This window comes from Xenopus laevis, chromosome 6S (genome assembly GCF_017654675.1).
Source record: "Xenopus laevis strain J_2021 chromosome 6S, Xenopus_laevis_v10.1, whole genome shotgun sequence".
In the NCBI taxonomy this organism is placed as follows: domain Eukaryota; kingdom Metazoa; phylum Chordata; class Amphibia; order Anura; family Pipidae; genus Xenopus; species Xenopus laevis.
Genome location: NC_054382.1, coordinates 51,504,818 through 51,525,540, shown reverse-complemented (window position 1 = coordinate 51,525,540; position 20,723 = coordinate 51,504,818). Strand labels below are relative to the sequence as shown.

At 34.9% G+C, this 20,723-nt stretch overlaps 1 protein-coding gene across 6 annotated transcripts in view; it reads right to left on the bottom strand.

The window, feature by feature from the left end:
- The window catches only part of gli3.S (GLI family zinc finger 3 S homeolog), a 165,332-nt gene that overhangs the window by 22,507 nt on the left and 122,102 nt on the right, over window positions 1-20,723 (bottom strand). For 5 of the 6 annotated variants that reach the window (XM_018269355.2, XM_018269356.2, XM_018269357.2 and 2 more), the window contains 4 exons: window positions 20,490-20,691; window positions 8,344-8,560; window positions 7,424-7,540; window positions 5,861-6,001 (listed from right to left, as the gene is read on the bottom strand). In XM_018269355.2, coding sequence (XP_018124844.1) covers window positions 5,861-6,001; window positions 7,424-7,540; window positions 8,344-8,560; window positions 20,490-20,691 — 677 coding nt within the window. The remainder of the gene's footprint in view (window positions 1-5,860; window positions 6,002-7,423; window positions 7,541-8,343; window positions 8,561-20,489; window positions 20,692-20,723) is intronic. The other variant, XM_018269358.2, reaches the window with a different exon arrangement.

Sequence of the window (20,723 nt, the reverse complement as noted above, 5' to 3'; positions counted from 1 at the left end):
TTTTGTGGGGGGCCCGGTAGCTGTACTCAATCTCTGGTGGGCCCCTGCTGCTGTCAGAGAGCCGCACAATCTACATTGCGCGCATCTCTCAATACAGTTTTGAGTTGTGCGAGTGCGAATGAGACTGGAATAAGTTCAATTGGAAGTAAGTTAAAATGGCAGATACTCACTGCATGGCTCAAACTAGACACGCACATTAGAGTCGGCAAGTTTTCTTATCTGCTCTAGACCCTGCTGATTTAGCAGGGGAGTTGAGCCTCGTTATGACTTCGGGAAGGAGGGGTCAAAGGGCAAACATTGTGTCGCGGCAGCAGCATGAAAAGGCGATGTGCATCTGAAGCACAGGAAGAGAAGGAGGTCAGCAGAATGAGGATTGTGAGGACAGAATAGATAGACTGCAATGCCAGAAACGGTACATGAATAATAAAGTTGGAGCTAAAAATGAGATTTAAAAAGTAGAATTGAATGGAGAGGAAAAGAAAGGGAATAACTGTGTAAAACTTGCAGAAAACACATATGGGGGAAGAACAAAGATTACAGATTAGAAAGACAAGTAAAGAAGAAGCAAAAGCAGAGGCAGTAGGGGAAGGCAGTATCAGTGTTTGTACTGTGAGTTTTTATGAAATCTAATGCTCAGTTGTGCAGCAATTATATTATGGGATATATTGAAATTTACAGTCTGAACACAAAGCAACCCTTTAATACCTTTTTCAGGGTCTATTTTTTTTATTTTCTCACAGCAATATTCCAAAATTTTCCATAAATGAAAAAGTTTCAGGTTGTCAGGGATGCCATAATCTCTGTGGGGTCAGAAACTTTACAATTACATATTAATGTACAATTAATACAATTAAGGCAATTAATACAATGTGCCTGGGGGAAGCCTAGGCAAGAAACGACAGTTTGTGAGAAAGATAGCAAATAAAAAAAACAAATACAAAAAGTAGTGTTGAAGTGATACCTATATTGGCTAACAATAAAAAAAAATACATTGCAAGCTTTCAAATGCTGTGCCTTTCCAGCTTTTATTTGTATTTTGCCTGATGAAGGGGCCATGGTGCTCCGAAAGCTTGTAATGTATTTTTTTTATTGTTAGCCAATATAGGTATCACTTCTACAATACTTTTTGTATTTTTTTTTTTTTTTATTTGTTATTTTTGCTAATGGCTAACACGGTACCACAGTTTTTGTTTTGAGAAAGATAGAAAAGGGTTAATTGAGGGGTCAGGGAAAAGCCAGAAGCAAAATTTATTGCCACAGATGGGAAGCAGAATCAGGGAGGCCATTTATCCAGGACTGGCTGGGTGGGTGTCTCAGGAATGTTATAGGGAAACCCTTTTGAAATAAAAAAAAATAACAAAAGTGGTATAAAGGTGATACCTTTATTGGCTAATTAATATGTCTCAGAAGAAATTTCTCAGTGAAAATTGGAGAGCAACAGCTAAAGCATTAGGAAGAAACATCACTTGATAAATAGCTTTGCTCCAAACATACCATATACCCACTTTTGTTATGTTGCTATTGATGCTGAACATGGCTCTTTAAAGGGGGAAGCATATGGTTTTTCAAATAAACAACCCGCCTACCAATTAATACTGCATAAGAGAAAAGCATGCACTCTCAAATGTGTGGGGGGCCTGACCATCAATAGCTTTTTATAACTTGTGTGTGAGGGTGCTTACCGTTTTTAGCACTGATGTCTGTGTTGTTCCTTTAACTGTGGTGTGAAGCGGGCGGGATGTGGGGTGGGCAGGGCCGGGTGGGCGGGGCCCAGGGGCCCCAAAATTTTTGTTGTACGGGGCCCCGTCATTTTTAATGGCGGCCCTGGAAACCATTATTATGCTACACAAGAACAATGAATATCCTGTAAATTATATTTTTATAAAGTTTGTGTTACGTTAAGGAAATCATGCAAGGTTGAGGTTTTTTCCCCAAGTGGGCTTTCTTAAATAAGAAAAAGTTTTTTCAGCTTTTCTGGGAAAATACCTCAACTAACGAAGATTTTTTCCTCGAAACCCTTAACTCATGCAGGGTTTCCTATATGATCGCTCGTGCCAAAAGGCTTGCCTTAAACTTCTATGTAACAACAAATAATGGACCTCCATTGTATTAGAATTTGTGCCTTTGTATGGTCATGAAATTCTTCCTTGGTGATCTACAATATTCTTATATTTTAGGGGGGTGCATTATTCCCTATATAATCTACAGTTTGTTCATTTTCCAAACTGTAAATCATATAGGGAACAAAGTACCTCCAATTGTAAAATATAAGGATATTATAAGTCACCGAGGCGTTCTATGACCAATAAAGAATCAAGGCCAAAGACTGAGTTCTTTTACATCAGACATGGAACGGAAAAGTGACTTTTAATATATTCATAATTTACAGCAGTGGGGTCCAGTATTTATTATAAAAATAAATTATATTATATTAATATATATTACAATATGATAATGTTATATATAATATATTATATTTAATAAAGTACACCTTATTGTAAAATATAAGGATATTATAAGTCACCAAAGAATTCCATGACCATATAAAAGCACAAGGGCGAAGGTCGAGTGCTTTGATACAGGTCATGGAACTCCGGGATTACTTTTAATAGCCTCATATATTCCAACAAGGGGTACTTGTATATTTATTATAATACAATAGTTTAAGTGAGACGTGTGACAAAACTGACATCACTAAGCTCTGTTTATAGCTGATGACATCACTAAGAGCCATTTATAAGGATATCATTTACAGGATATTCATGGCTTTTGTGTATTATAAATTAATAAATTATTATACATATAAGTCAAACTACATTGCTAAGTACCTATTATAACTAATGACATCACTAAGCTCTGTTGATAAGGATATAATTTATAGGATATTCATTGCTCTAGTGTATTATATCCAGTGTCAGTGATGTCATTCCCACCACCCCGCCCCGTTGGGTTACCCTTTCCTTCTCTATTAAAGCTCGTTTCACAGTATGAGATCCATATGTATTAGGCATGGCACACTTTTTTTCTAAAAAGCATTAGCAACAAAATCTCTCATCTCTTCTCACTTCACATTGTAGACAAGTGGGATCACATTAATAGAATATATGCTCAAATTTCACAACTTAAACATCACACCACATGTTAACTGGTATTTATGAAAAATAGCTTAAAAGTAAGAACTGTGCTAACCTACAACAAAAGTTAACAATAGCTGTCATGAAATCATAGTGCAGCTGGTCTGTGCTCATGCCTAGTACAATCTAGAGCTCCGAACCAATTTTAGGAACAAAAATGTTTCATACAACTAGCTTAATAAGTAACATGTTTACTAGGAAAGGTTTAATATTAGCCTATATTAAAAAGTATAATAAAAGGCAGGATAGGACATTTTTTAAAACTGCTCTAAATCTATATGAAATTAAGAACATGCTCTTACATTTGGAGTGCAATGATACTGCCCTTTTTAATATAAACATTAAAATTATTTACCTAAAATTGAGTCTATGGTAGATGGCCTATCAGAGCTATCAGGATATTTCGTTTTCTGATAAGAGATTGCATAGCTGCAGCCCTGATAACAGGACTGGAATTAGGGGTAGACAGAAGAGGCAGGTGCCTCAGGCGCAATAGAGGGAGAAGCAATTGGTAGGGGAGCAGATTTGTGAGGCCATGTGGACAGACTGGCAATGACTGGAGTAATTGGTTAGTGGCAGAGAGTTGGGGGTTGGGTCCTGACTAAGCAGGGAGGAGGGTTCAGGGTGGGTGTGTTGGACACCAATACTACCTGGATCGGCTCTGTTAATTAGATTATAATTGCACATATAAACCCCCTACATAATGGACTCCTGCTAAAACAACTGTTGCAACAATGGGTGATGAAAGTGGATTGTATACTGTTAATCTAATTATTTACCTCCAAACATGGAGCATATTTTTCTGTTTGCCATGTTTAGCTAAAGAAATAACACAAACCACTGATTCTGTATGATTAAAACAAGCAAAAGCAGAGGACTTATTTATTGAACTTGTGTTAAACAAGGGGCTCTTATATTACTGAATGGAAATTAATTTGAATACAGTTTTTTCAAAGAACTATAAATTATATTGCAGAGTCTAATTTCTTCCAGTTCAATGTATATAGTGAAACAAATAGGCAATGGCTTCTACTTAAGCTTTATTTGAGCTTCTATACGACCATTAACCTATCATGAGCTTCTGTCTTGCTGCTCCTTATATTTGGAATGCCATTCCTGAATCTCTCCGGAGAGAATCACCCTTCAATGTCTTTCGAACTAAACTCAAAGACTACCTCTAGAAGCACCTGGATAGCACTTGAACTGGGAATTGGCACTTATATGACAGTGTCACACACTATAACCTACAGCACTTTAATACCCCTCTGAATTGTGTCTGTTACCCTCCCATTTAGACCATAAGCCCTATGGAGTAGGGTCTTCCATCCTTTTATCTCCTTGACACTGAGCACTTAATCTGTATTGTAATTATATTTTATATTCATTTATATTGTATTTCTAATAATGCACTTATTGTTACTTATTATTGTAGTGACCCCTTGTTTGTTACTACTAATTTATTGTTTTGCTGTACGGTGCTTTGCCCTCAAGGGGCAATATACAAATAAAAATATACAGACATACATACATACATGAGCTAGAAAATGACTTTTACATGTGTGCTTTCTATGGTACTTACATTTTATGTAAATGAAAATGCAACTATGCAACAGAGGACTTGGAAACACATCCTGTTTTTCATATGGAAGCTGTATATCGTTAGGGGTAGAGAAGCTCAGCTATTTCAGCAAAAGATTAACTGCCTGCATCTTGGGGAAATTTTTACTTCCTGTCTGTGCCTACACTGGTTGCTTGACTAAATATATGCTGCAGTAGTGTGGTTCCCAAGAAGAAAAAATCACAAACTTTCCCCACAAGGTCACAATCTTTGTTAAATGTTTAGTTGAAAAAAAGAATGAAATACTCTTAGCATGAGGTAAGCATCAATTCATAACTATGGGGGGGTTGTGGATGCACACCTGAGGCCAATTTCAAGTATAAAGCCCTGTCTAAGTAATTCAAGTAAATATGCCAGTGCATGTAATTTTGAAACAGGGTTTTTTTGTTACAAAGTTATGATCATAATATTGATAAGCCACCATACCACGTCAAGGTAAAACCTCACATGGTGGTCCCTAACTTATTTATCTTTAGTCATAGTAAAAAAGGAATATTACCTCTCTGTAGTAACAATTCTTTATGTAAACATCTCCTGTGCTTTGGTTTCAAACTCTGTGCTAAATCCTCCCCCGCCAACTGCTGAGCGGCTAAGTTAGGGACCACCATGTGGGGTTTTACCTTGACGTGGTATGGTGGCTTATCAATATTATGATCATAACTTTGTAACAAAAAAACCCTGTTTCAAAATTACATGCACTTGCATATTTACTTGAATTACTTAGACAGGGCTTTATACTTTTTGAAATTGGCCTCAGGTGTGCATACACAACCCCCCCATAGTTAAGCATCAATTCATGTTCAGCTCACTATTACTCAATCCATATCAAAGTCTGTACTGAAAATAATGTTTGCTGGCGTACAAGATCAGAGCCATTACACTCTCTGCTGAAGACTTTATTGAATTTTGCACTAAGCTTTAGCTGACTGAACAGGTCAAGCACCACAGATACGATTATCCTTTATTCTTTTAAACTCATAAAGCCTTCTCCATTTTGCAATGCTGCTGGCAAAGAAACTTGATTCAGCAGAGGGGTCAAGGATCCTGACCTTTGTGAAAAGAGGTTGCATTGCTTAAAAACTCTAGTTCCTGGATTCCATTAACTTACATGCACTAGCTGTTCTTGTGTGTCAAACTCTCTTGAGCAGCCTTCCCAATGGCAGTTTGTCTCATAGACCACTTCAGGCTCTTGTTTACTTTCATCTTTGTCCCCCTCCTCTTTCACCAGAATCATTCCATCTGGCTGATCCTAAACAGAGTTAAAAGTTAAAAAAAAAGAGTTACAAATGTTTTACCACATTGCAATAAAACTGCTTAAAATTTCATTTTGGAAATGCCAATGTTAAAACTAGGTACTATCATGGGATAATTGTACCAGTAATATTCAAAAAACACTGATGACTGGATCGTGTTCTGTGTGTTTTGTTACGTTTGAGGAACATTTCTATCTTCGTTTTGTGAAAATGTGTATATGCTATGTAGTTATCCATGGTATGGCAATTCAATAAGTGTATAAGTTGTATTATTTTACAGTTTGTCACATGTAAGTATATTCTTTATTTGTTAAGAGTGCAGAATGCAGAAGGATAACTAAAGAAGAACTAAAGCCTAAAAATTAATATGACTAACATTTCCATATTTTTTATACTGAACTTATTGCACCAGCCTAAAATTTTAGCTTGTCAATACCAATAATGATCCAGGACCTCAAATTTGTCACAGGGTGACGGTCACTAACTTGGAGAGTGTCTGCGACACTCACATGCTCAGTAGGCACTGAGATGCTGTTGAGAAGCTAAGCTTAGGGGTCATTGCTAATTTACAAGCAGAAAAAGAGGTTTGTCTGTAATATGAACTGATACTACAGGGTTGATTATTAAATTTTGATGCTAGTTGCACTGGTTTCTGTGCTGCTATGTAGTAATTATCTGTATTAATTACTAATCAGCCTTATATTGTGACATCTATCACAAAAATGAAAATTTAACATAAGCTTCATCTTGCTGAAATAATAAACGTTCTAAATATTATATATTAAAAATCTGTACCATTAATGAAATAATCAAGTTACTCTTCGTCTCCCCCTTTGAGCAACCTGTCTCTCTTCATTCTGTCTTCTGTCTTCATTCTGTCTTCATGCAGTAGGTGGAGTCAGTTTTTTATTGACAGTTAGATGTAAAACATCCTTTCGATGGGTTGCATCCTTAACCTAGGTGCTCACTCTTTAAAAATATCTGGCTCTTATGTAAATCCAGGGTGTTTGCCAGAGTATGTTAATTTGTTACCTTTTGTTTGTACTGGACTTGGTTATTTGTATTATTCTAAGAAAGGGAGCCCCTCTAAAAGACAAATTAGACCCACCTGTAAATCAAAATCTGACCCAGACCTCAGCATGATGAGAGCATGCAGAGTGACAGGTTGTGTAGAGTGAGATACTGAAGACTAACTTGATTATCTCTTAAACGGTACCGAATTTTTAATTGACTGTATTTAGGTTTCTTATTTCAGCAAGATGAAGCTTATATTAAATTTTCATTTTCGCAATAGATCCCCTTTTAAGTTTTAGTTTAGAGCTTCAAGAGTATAAAACGAAATCCACATATAACAGAGAGGTAGAATCACATATTGTATAATTTCAATACAATATGAATATTACAAAGAATATTATTACCTGAATGCACACTGCTCCAGGGCTTGGAAGATCTTCTTCAGGCTTTACCTTAGAGGGCTTGTTGTGCAGTGGGTCCCCTGTGCTGCTGACTGCTGACTCACTGGTGGGCTTGTTCTGCTAAACATTGATAACATACAAGAAACACCATTTAAAGTGTGCAGTTCAATGGCTCAATAAAGAATAGTTAATAATTGTTGTTTGCCTAATGATATGGAGAAGGCCTTATTGAAATTATTGAATACTGTATTTCAAATGATACTATAAACGCTTACTGCATATGATTATATATATCTATATCTATATCTATCTATCTATATCTCTATCTATCTCTATCTATCTCTATCTATCTATCTATCTATCTATCTATATATCTTAATCAGGATTAAATAATATTTTATAGGTCTTTATGTTTTCTATCTGGCATAACAGACAACAAAATATTTTCGTTAATCAGCAGTGCAACTTTTAAATCTTTTATCATTGTGATGTTATCCTCCATCTGGCACAATGCATTTCTACAGCCCTACAGTACAATAGCAAATGTTTTGATACTACTTTGTTTCATATATATATATATATATATATATATATATATATATATATATATATATATATATATATATATATTGGCTGCATATGAGATTTTCAGATTGCAGTAAAACACTATCTTTACTTAAATAAATAATAGTGACGCCATATATTTTTTTCCATTGTGACCTCTAATGAGCAGGACCCTCCTTACCTCCTGATTGTATGTAATTTGTATCTATACTCTTCTACTGCACACTATAATAATAATAATATCCACCTTTACATTGTATTTGCCATTAGGTTAACAAGGTCTGATTTGATTTTACAAATTTTGTAATTACCATACATATATGGTACATACTATAAAAATTCTACGGCTTCTTTCTCACCTGTGCAGCCTCTGATGGGCCAATGCTGACCTGTACTGGATTCAAAACACTGGGAATGCCAGGAATGGTCCTTTGAGAAGGAAATGTTGGTGCTGGGTGAAGAAGTGGAGGGCTGTGTCCAAAGGCTGAGCCTATGCTGTGCTGCCGACTCATAATCTGTTGATGCATTTGCTGAAGAGATACTGGGGTAGGCTGGTACGTAAAACTCAAAGCTGGACTGAAATGGATACAAGTCAAGAGAATTTACTGTACATTGCAGAATATATTTTAATACACTAATATTAATGACAGGAAGACAACCACTGAAACAATATACATATAAATTGACAAGATTCAAGAGCAAATGTTAAGAGATAAAATATGAATTACAAATGTGTGCAAGAAAACCAAAACTTCATGAGCACCCTTAAAGGGGCAGTAAACCCCTTGTTCAAAATTAGTTAAGGGAACAGGGCTTCTGTTGAACATACTTTTTTGTCTATTTTAATCATAAAAAAACAGTTTTTGGTCTAGCTTAAGAAATAGGCAATATTAATACAGGTATGGGACCTGCTATCCAGGTAGGACCTGGGGTTTCTGTATAACGGATCTTTCTGTATAACGGATCTTCATAGAAAATCATGTAGACATTAAATAAACCCAGTAGGCTGGGTTTGCCTCTAATAAATAAAGTAAAAGGAATAGATCTTAAAGGAACAGTTCAGTGTGACAAAACTAACTGGGTAAATAGATAGTCTGTGCAAAATAAAAAATGTTTCTAATATAGTTAGTTAGCCAAAAATGTAACGTATAAAGGCTGAAGTGAATGGATATGTAACATAATAGCAGAAAACTACTGCCTGCTTTTCAGCTCTATAACTCTGAGTTAGTCAGCGTCTTGAAGGGGGGCCACATGGTACATATGTGTTCAGTGAGTTTGCAATTGATCCTCAGCATTCAGCTCAGATTCAAAAGAAACAGATGTGACCCATGTGGCCCCCCCTTCAAGTCTCTGATTGGTTACTGCCTGGTAACCAGTCAGTGTAAACCAAAAGATATCAGAAAAGCAGGAAGTAGTGTTCTGGCTATTATGTTACACATCCAGTAACACCAGCCTTTATACATTACATTTTTGTCTAACTAACTATATGAGAAACATTTTTTTATTTTGCACAGCCTATCTATTTACCCAGTTTTTTTATTTTTACACTGAACAATTCCTTTAAAATTACTATTTTCATGGGATACCATAGGTGGGCTCAATGTATAGGTTATTTAAAAACAGCAACACCAAATAAAAAAGAAAATGTTAAAGGAGAACTAAACCCTAAAAATGAACATGGCTAAAAATTACATATTTTATATAATGACCTTATTGCACCAGCCTAAAGTTTCAGCTTCTCAGTAGCAGTAATGATCCAGGATTTCAAACCTGTCACAGGGGGTCACCATCTTAGAATGTGTCTGTGATACTCACATGCTCAGTGGGTTATGAGCAGTTGTTAAGAAGCTAAGCTTAGGGGTTGTCGCAAATTATCAAGCAGAAAAAGAGGTTTGCCTGTAATATAAGCTGATGCTAAAAGGCTGATTATTAAATTCTGATGCACTAGTTTCACTGGTTTATGTGTTGCCATGTAGAAATTATCTGTTTTAATTACTAATCAGCCTTATATTGTGACATTTCTATTCTATGTGTACTGTATATTGGGAGTGGGTTCCTAAGCTCAGTAACTGACAACAGCTTAGAGCATGTGCAGTGAATAAGCAGAAAAGAAGTTGCCTTGGGCTGGTACAGAAGCCTAAAACATAATGTACAACATTTGTAGCCTACTTCTTTAGTTAGGCTTTAGTTATCCTTTAAGTAATTAAAATATAATGTACTGTCACCATTCACTGGTTAAACTGATGTATTTGCTTCAGAAACACAACTCTAATTATATTGTAATATATAAATAAGATGCTGTGTGGCCATTGGGGCAGCCACTCAAAGGAGAAAAGGCTTCAGTTATGAAGCAGATGTAAAGCTTTATGCTATTTAACTTGTGCCATTTAGCCCTATTTTGAACTTGCCTCCATTGCTACACAGAAGCGTGTTTATATACACAGTAGTGTTTATGAAGCAAACAGATCAGTTTTACCAGTGCAGGGCAACAGTACATATTTTGCTTACTTGAAAAACAAACGTTAATTTTTTTGAACTGTTCCTTTAAAAATTTTATAAGGCAAAATATCATATTTTTCTATTTTGAACATTAATTGTGTTTGCTTAAATGCATTACATGTGTCAAAATCAATGTGTCCTTCTGCTTTATGGTTAAGAGTTTAACAGGTTATATAGAGGTAAACAGTTCACTAGGTGAAAGTTTTTCTTTTGAACAGACAGTAAAATAGAATTTGGAATACAAATCGTTTTGAGACTTTTTCCACCTGCAAATTATATTTTAATGGGGTCTAAAACCTAATTTACATTGGCAGAATGCAGCAAAACTCTCTACTGGACATAGCAATGTATGGTGGTTCCATGCATGTAATTCCTTTCATCTCTGTAAGTACGAGCTCCTTCATATGTCTCAAGATCGCATTACTTGAGGAGAGAAAATCAAATGCCCAATGTGTTTGAACACTGTACTTGTCATACCATTCATTTATTTGCTCAGCTCATCCTGTGTGTCACCTAAAGAATTTTTATCAATGCTCTTTGCACTGCAGCCTCCATCCAAGAAAGCTGTGATCAATGATTTTTTCAGAACAAGGATATTTCAACAGGAGGGCAAATCTCTTCTGCCGTTTAACATCATTAAATGTCTATTAATGACCATTATGCATGCTAATACCTGTCATCACTTTTCTCTGTGTTTCTGAGATGGCAGATCAGTTCAGAAGCAGAGTTTATTCCGAAAGCAGGAATTTTCAAATCACTCTTTATAACTTGATTTTCCCATATTCTCCCAGTCAAGAAAGCTCATTAAAAAGTTAAGAATAAACAATAAGAAATAAACTTTTACTTCTATTGGCAAAATACCTTAATTTATCCAGCAGCGAATGAATCTGAGCACTGAAGGCCCAGACAGGTCCTACTTATGATATTTCCTCTACTGATACTAGCATCATTTATTAATAACACAGAGCTACTGTACTCTCATATACAATACTCATAGCAACCCACCAGACTATGGCATACATCACTCAAACTGCAGTAGACAGAAAAAGGTGAATTATTGACTGATTACTCTGTGTTACCACACTGTAGGAAATGTACATCCATAACCTTAACTTGCAGCTAACTACATCCAAGATAATTTGTTAATTTAAAATACTATAAAAACAGTGCTACTATATGAGGCCTACCACACTGCTGTGGTACCATGAAACATATTTGTAAACAATGAAAGGAATCAGACTCACGCTAGTGGATCAATGAGTCTTATTTGGAAGTGTGTAAAGCATAGGTATTATGGAGGTGGCCCACCTGAAGACTATTTGAGATTAGAATTTAATATGCGGCATTTTCATGGAACTATAGCAGGCTCACTTTTGCAATTGGAATGTAATTATTACTTTATGAGCTAGGCCAAGAATGCTACAAATCATGGGCTCTGAGGTGCTACAGTTGTGGGATCCAGAAAACAGTTCTTTCTAATAGGAGTGTTATACCAATAATATGGATTCCTGCAGCTTAGTTATGTTTAATTACAAAGTAATGTTTTGTTATTACAGGAAAAAAGAAAATAATTTAAAAAATTGGGATTATTTCCTTAAAACAGGCTTAATGGGAGATGGCAATGCAGAGCTTTCTGGATAATGTGTCTCCGAATAAGTTATCCCATAAGTTATCCCATACCTGTACCACAGTACAAATGGCCTTCATAGTTGATATAGTATCTATGTCTGGGTGATTTAGAAGCAGTGCAACTACACCTGTGTTTGTGTAATTATGTATGGCATAATCTTTTATACACTGGCTTCCTTGACCACCAAATGGAAAATGATAACCTGATATGTTTGGAGAGTGCCTCCATGTGATGCTTTATATATATATATATATATATATATATATATATATATATATATATATATATATATATATATATATATATATATATTATACCTGTTTCAAAGCATTTTGTTGATTTGGGACATACGGCGGATCAGCTTAAATTTATGGTCCTGGAAGTAGTACCGCCTATGAGAAGAGGGGGGGATAGAGAATTGAAACTTAAAAGAAGAGAGGTATGGTGGATTAATATGCTCAAATCTTTATATCCTCGGGGTTTAAATCGTGATTATGACCTGTTTTTGTTTCTATAGATATATGTATATGATAATGCTCTGTACTTATGTATATGCAAATTTTGAGGTCATTTCCTGTTTGTTGCCTATATAATGTGATACCTGTGAGAAGCTGAGAGAACTTTTTTGGCTTGACAAAGGGCACATATGTTGTCCGAAACGTTGCCTTGAGTGATGCTCTGATCTTTTAATACAATTTTTTGCAATTGACGAGTGCTGCTTCTTCTTTACACATTCTATTTGATGTGGGGATGTGACGGCGTCTCCTATTGGAGCGAGCACCGACTAACACAGCAAGTATACTTCTAAGAGTGCTGGGGCACCCATTGTATAATTTTCTATATATATATATATATATATATATATATATATATTTATATTTATATATATATATATATATATATATATATATATATATATATACATGAGGAAGGTCCCTGCGTGGACCGAAACGTCACGTCGGCTATTCATGCTAATTTGAATACACCTTAATTTTGATTAAATACCCCGATGTTGTTGATCTCTTTTTTGGTATATATATATATATATATATATATATATATATATATATATATATATATATATATATATATATACCCCAATTATTTTCAGAGCAGCACTCCCTGTTATAAAAATGCAATTGTTTATTATTACATAGTATATATGGGCATAGATACTATGTAATAATAAACAATTGAATTTTTATAACAGGGAGTGCTGGTCTGAAAATAATTGGTGTATACAAAATTACTGTGCACCCCTCTCTTTGCTGAAGCTATAAGCCTTGGAGTGCGGATACTCATTTGGAAGTATATATATATATATATATATATATATATATATATATATATATATATATATATATATATATATATCTATATAGGGCTATGAATAATATAGAGGCATATTTATTAATAATAAAGCTCGAATTTTAGTGGTTTTAGAGGTTTTTGAAACCACAATTAAACTCTATCTCTCTAAAACCAGCAACGCCATAAAAGTTACTCAAAGTTCAGAATATAAAAATCATGAAAACCTCTAAAAAGGCAAGTTTACAATTACTAGCAGAAATTAATCCCAAAACTTCTAAAAAGGAAAAAAAAGGTCCAATGGGATCAACTCAACTCCCATTGACTTCTATAGGACCCCGTCAGCTTTCACCAGGCAAATATTTGTAGTAGAGTTTTTCTTGCTTTTTACACTTTATAAATCTCAATTTTTTTTTTTTTTGCGAAATAAAATAAAAATACACATTTTTAGAGAAAAAATACAAAATCCAAATGTTTGTAAATTTGAACTAGGGATGTACCGAATCCAGGATTGAGTTCTGGATTCGGCCAGGATTCAGCCTTTTTCAGCAGGAATAGGATTCGGCTGAATCCTTCTGCCTGGCCGAACCAAATCCTAATTTGCATATGCAAATTAGGGGTGGGGAGGGAAATCACGTGACTTTTGGTCACAAAACAAGGAAGTAAAATGTTTTTCCCCTTCCCACCGGATTCGGTTCAGTATTCAGTCTAATCTTTCACAAAGGATCCGGGGGTTCTGCCGAATCCAAAATAGTGGATTCGGTGCATCCCTAATTTGAACCATAGTCAGATAATACTCTGGTCCGCAATGCATCTACATATGGCCTGTGTGCAGACCATAAAACAAATGCAGAAATATTCTAGAATCATATTTTGATATAGAAATCAATAAAAAAGGATACAATGTAAAGCTTGCATCTTTTTTTATTTATTCTAATCTTTTTATCGATTTTAACAACAGCACAAACTAATACAACAAAAAAATAAATAAATTGTAGATACAGTAGGGCAGTGATTTTATTTAACTCTATTTTTATGGGATCCTTCATGAAGTGGAAAGTCCTTTCAAAAACTATAAGCAAATCAATGAATGATAAAGGCCAAATTACAATAAACAATGGAGTGATGTTTGATTGCTCTTACCAAACAATACCTATTAGGATGAGTCAAGAGTTCTTTTGTGTTAAACAACACGGAAAACTGTACACCACTGGTCAGTATAAAGTCCTTTAATGTATTTGCATATACTGTAATACTAATAGACATATTAGTAAAAACAATAATAAGATACACCAATGTATTTTTAAATCTATTGTGCATGACAGTGGTTTTGTTATTGGTGTATAAATATTATTAAGGTCTAAGAACAGCTCTTTGCATTTTACAATGTAGTCTTCTTTAGAATATAAAGCCCTAACACAGTGAATATAAGTATTTGTTCTCAGCAATAGTCAGTAGGAAATAAGTAATAATGTTTGGTTATTACAAGCCCATATCCCTGCCAGTGTTCCTGAAAGGAACTATGAATGATTACAAGCCAACTTTGCTAAGGTAACCACTATGGATGATTGATAGGGCATTAATCAAAAGATGCATATCAGCCTTAGAATTTGTTCACAAGCTTCCTTCTAATAGCTGATTTCATGTTCACTGAGCTCTATGCCAGTTTGTTCTATTTATTTTTCAATGTATAGTACAAACCATTCATCACACAGCCCAATGATTTAATGCTCTTTCTTCCTTTCAGTGAACATATATTATACAGTGTAACTACCCTATTCTGTTCATTAAAACATATCGAAACTACTGCATGTTATTGGTGCATACAGATAATTACACTACACCAAAAAGATAAATCAAGAAGAAAATCTATATCTAAATAGCATATTACTATATTTATGGGGCTATTAAAGCATTTAATTGTGTAATCCAAATATAATTCCGTGACTTTTAGGCAATGCCCAATTTTTAGATCTATTCAGATTGTTATTCTTAATTCCCTAAATGCATCACTTGTTTAACTGCGGTACATAAGTGATCCATTTCCATTCATCATCTTTATCATCATCACTTATGTAAATAGCACCAAGCAATTTACACCATACAATAATTTATAATAAGCAGTGGTCTTATAATTATTTAACAAGGGTTAGACAATAAAACATAGAAATGGAGGACTCTACTCCTAATTCCCTAATAAAAACATTTGGGGGATTTTTTGCCAATACATTTCATGACAAACCAGGATCTATCAATACGAGCTATTTGAGAAAGTGGGCATATCATTTTTTTATCTCAGTGTTTACTAGGTGCATGAAGTAGATTTCAGCCAAAACTGCTGAAGTGCACCTTCTGCCTGGAGACAGCACTGGCCATTCTTAAAGGAATTGTTCAGTGTAAAAATAAAAAACATGTAAATAGATAGGCTGTGCAAAATAAAAAAATATTTCTAATAAAGTTAGTTAGCCCAAGTAGGGGCACATTTACTAAGCTCGAGTGAAGGATTTGAAGTAAAAAAACGTAGAATTTCAAAGTTTTTTTTGGGGTACTTCGACCAATCGAATAGGCTACTACGACCTTCGACAACGACTTCGACTTTGATTCGAACTAAAAATCGTTCGACTATTCGACCATTCGATAGTCGAAGTACCGTCTCTTTAAAAAAACTTTGACTACCTACTTCGCCACTTTAGACCTACCAAGCTACAATGTTAGCCTATGGGGACCTTCCCCATAAGTTTCTAAGCTTTTTTTGATCAAAGGAAAATCCTTCGATCGATGGATTAAAATCTTTCGAATCGTTTGATTCGAAGGATTTAATCATTCGATGGAACGATTTTTCCTTCGATCGTTTGATCAAAGTATTTGCGGTAAATCCTTCGACTTCAATATTCTAAGGATTTTACTTTGAGGGTTGAATATAGAGGGTTAATTAACCCTCGATATTCGACCCTTAGTAAATGTGCCCCGTAATGTATAAAGGCTGGAATGACTGGATGTCTAACATAATAGCCTGAACCCAACTTCCTGCTTTACAGCTCTCTAGTTCTGAGTTAGTCTGAGACTTTAATGGGGGCCATATGGGGCAAAACTGTTCAGTAAGTTTGCAATTCATCCTTAGCATGCAGGTCAGATTCAATTGGCAATTTTGGCTAACTAACTATGTTGAAAACATTTTTTTATTTTGCACAGTCTATCTGTTTACCTAGTTTTTATTTTTATAATGAACAATTCCTAATTGCATTCAGTTTTCTCAACCACCATTTTCTACCTGTGGAGAATATGTTATATTCAAAGTTAGCTTTCAGGCCCTGAATCTTGGACCAGGGGAAACACAAGCCACTAATGGTAAGTAGACACTGTTTAGTGATCCAGTTGCTGAGTACAGCATTAAACACCAGTGGGTATCCACTTTAAGGGGTTGGTCACCTTTGAGTTAACTTTTAATATGTGACAGTTTGATACAATTTGCAATTGGTTTTCATTTATTATTTGTGGTTTTTGAGTTATTTAACTTTTCATCCAGCAGCTCGCCAGTTTGCAATTTCAGCTATCTGGTTGCTAGGGTCCAAATTACCCTAGCAACCATGCATTGATTTGAATAAGAGACTGGAATATGAATAGGAGAGAGCCTGAATAGAAAGATGAGTAATAAAAAGCAGCAATAACAATACATTTGTAGCCTTACAGAGCATTTGTTTTTAGATGGGGTCAGTGACCCCCTTTTGAAAGCGGGAAAGAGTCAGAAGAAGAGGGCAAATAATTAAAAAAAAACTAAATAAATACTGAGACCAATTAAAAAGTTGCTTAGAATTTGCCATTCTATAACATACTAAAAATAAACTTAAAGGTGAACCACCCCTTTAATGACAAAGGCAGCAAAAATCCCATGTAAGTATGTACCCTTATTCCTCAATCCACATAGGCGAAATAAACGTTTATGGATTGTGCATTAATCAACAGTATTTTTTGAGAATTGAGTATATGCATATACTACAATGCCAGTGAGAGACGGTAACAGGTGCTTAAAGTGACAGTGAGACCTGCTAAAAATTAACAAAAAAATAAAATGTAGAGTTATCTACAAGTCTCATGCCATTTTCAAGTTCAAAAAAATGCATTTTGAAGAAGTAAGGTAATAAGTCCAGAGAAGTGCCCGACCACACAAAGGAAAATAGGCCACAAATGAAAATATTGAATTACATTTTCAAACTGAAGGAAAGTATGGTTTGGAATATGGTGTTAATACAGGGAAGCTCAATCATATTTTCATGGGTTGGAAGAGACTGGCAGCTCATTATTGTTCTTCTGACAGCTGCTGATGAGACATATTTATCAAGTCTCAAGTCTGAGCATGACTTTTCCTAACAATAATAGATCATTTACATTGCTGTATAGAGTGGTTTTAGCTGAAGTTCAGTGTTATAATAAAAAAATTAAATAATTTTTACTTCTAAGCAATATAAATAGATTCCTTATTAAATCTAATGCTGAAGAATGTTATCAGCAGTTATATCTTTGAAAATCTCAATTTAACTGAAGCAATCTTTGATAATTACAGACAGATTCAAAGGTTAAATAAATGAACTGCTGTAACTTTTAAGGAAGCCAGATGCTTCCATTGAACATAAAGTGATTAAGAAGAAACAGAATGTGTTTCAGATGAATACTGTTTTCTCCAATGAAATGGAAAAAGCTGTTCCATGTCATGCATTTACTCACGTCATTCATCTCTGATTTACTCTAGATTTATGGTGATAGTGTTCCTGTCCTCCATACACTCTGGATCATACCTACCTGCTGGCTGCTGTTTCTGATCCAAAATAATTACAAAGCAATTCACCAGAGGCTTTCTGGGTCAGAAAAAGCACCCTGCAGATGTAGGCACAGTAAGCATGGAACACAGGAACACTACCTGTACGCAAACGATATACGGTTCCTCTGAAACTCTTAGTAGTATGGGGAGGCCTATTTATCAAAATTCTAATTTTCATAGTTTTAGAGATTTTTGAAAGCACTTTCAAAAACCAACTGAGTTTCTCTAAAACCATGAATGCTATGAAAGTTATTAAAACAATGAAATAGAAAAAGCACAAATGAAAAAAACACTGAACCTCTTAACATCCACGTTTTTCAGGCAATTAGTAAGAAAAAATATCTGTAAACCTCTAAACGTTTGAATGGACTGAAGATGAAACAATTGGATCAAAAAAGCTCCCATTGACTTCTACAAAGCTTTTACTTGTTAAAGTTTTGCATAGAGTTTTTGTGGTTTTTAGACTTTATTTTAGAGAAATACATTTTCTCTAAAATGTGAAAATCGAGTCTCTACAATCATGGTGTCTTGTATAATTGTAACCACTGTACACTTACAGTACAGGTATGGGACCTGTTATACAGAATGCGTGGGACCTGGGGTTTTCCACATAATGGATCTTTCTGTAATTTGAATCTTCATATCTTAAGTCTACTAGAAAATCATGTAAACATTAAATAAACCCAATAGGCTGGTTTTGCTGCCAATAAGGATTAATTATATCTTAGTTGGGATCAAGTACCAGCTACTGTAGTATTATTACAGAGAAAGGGGATATCATTTGTAAAAAATTGGATTAATTTATTATAATGGAGTCTATTGGAGACATCCTTTCTGTAATTTGAACTTTCTGGATAACGGGTTTACAGATAACGGATCCCATACTTGTACCTACATATCACATGCCTAATCTGCAATCTAGTTTTGCTTTTGTTTTGTCGGAACAGAAATAAATACACTATGGGACAAAAAAAAACCTATAGAAATGTGCATGCTAGCAGAATCCTCTGAGCTGCATAGTTCTTGACCACTGTTTTCAAGGGACCACAAAAGCCATTCTTACTGTATGGCATTCCCATATATGCTAGAAACTTATGCCATTCTCAGATATACTAGACAGCTTCACGTTCATTGATGACAGCTGCTGTATGCAAAACAATATATAAACTCAGATTCAATGCCCCAATTGGGCTTTTCGGCAGCTGCTTTAAAAAGAAACAAAAAATTGCAGAACTGTGACTTGTTTAATCAATTTCCTGCATTTCTTTAAACTTAGGAGATTAGATTTACACTTAACATTCCATTTTTGCATTTGTTATATTTTAAATCACATTTACTGATCAAAAGTTGTTTGTCTTTCAGAATTATGGTTTGGCAATTTCACTAAATTCCATACTTGCCCAGTGCTAATGAATCCCCCACACAAAAACGTCAAACCACCTCACTGCTAACATTGCTGCTCAAGCACATAGGATTAATTTCAGACAGCAAAATGGCATTGCATGGAATGTACAGCAAAGAAATAACTTCCATGTCAAAGATATATAGAAATGGCAGCAACCCCTTTCATGTGGTCGGTAAACTGCATTGTAATTTCATTAGGATGTAAAGTCTTAAATTACTAACTGGGAAATAAAAAAAATAAAGGCTTTGTAATAAAAACCAAACTTTGTGGAACTCATACTAGCAAGGTCACACAGTTTCTAGTCACAGCTGTGGAATGTACCCAGAAGCAGCTGTTTGATTCTTAGCTAAACATCTTCCATGATTTCCCCTGTTTTCTATATAGTTTGATATCTTTCTTTTTCCTATTCTCTTTCCCTTAAACAGTGCAGAGAAAAATATATATGTTTTTAGTCTGAATAGGTCACAATTCCTATGTCACTGACCAAATTCCACCTGCCACTGCATATAAGTACACTGTAAAAGTTTTAATGAAGATGGAAGTATGCAAACATAATGTCTTTGCTCCAAGCTTGATGATATATCAAGAATATTTAGCAAGAACAAAGCCAAAAGTATGAATATTATATATAATTTATATATGAAGCAGGATGCCTGCTACAAGTTATAAACACTTCTCAAATGCCCTGTTTCCCAGTTGATATAAATAGTATTCTGTGATGCTATATCTGCTGATTTTCTTTCTTGAGGAGAACAACACTAATTCTACAAGATGGTCTTTAATGAAACATACAAATTGCATTACTATGTTAATAAATTATAGTCTAAAATTATTATTCTGATCTTACCTGATGGCACTGGCTGCTAGATGTCCATAAGAGCCACTAGCAGATGAGCTGCTGCGGGAGTTGTTAAGGATAGTAACAAGAGAATTTGGAGAATTGCGAATCATTGTCTGGAGATCAAAGCTATGATCAGAAAGAGGTGATATAGACAGTGTTCTCTTGCGACTTGGCCGTGCTGACAGTCTGGGACTGGGAAAACGTGAGCCTGTGAATAAACACCCAAAATTATTGCTACTG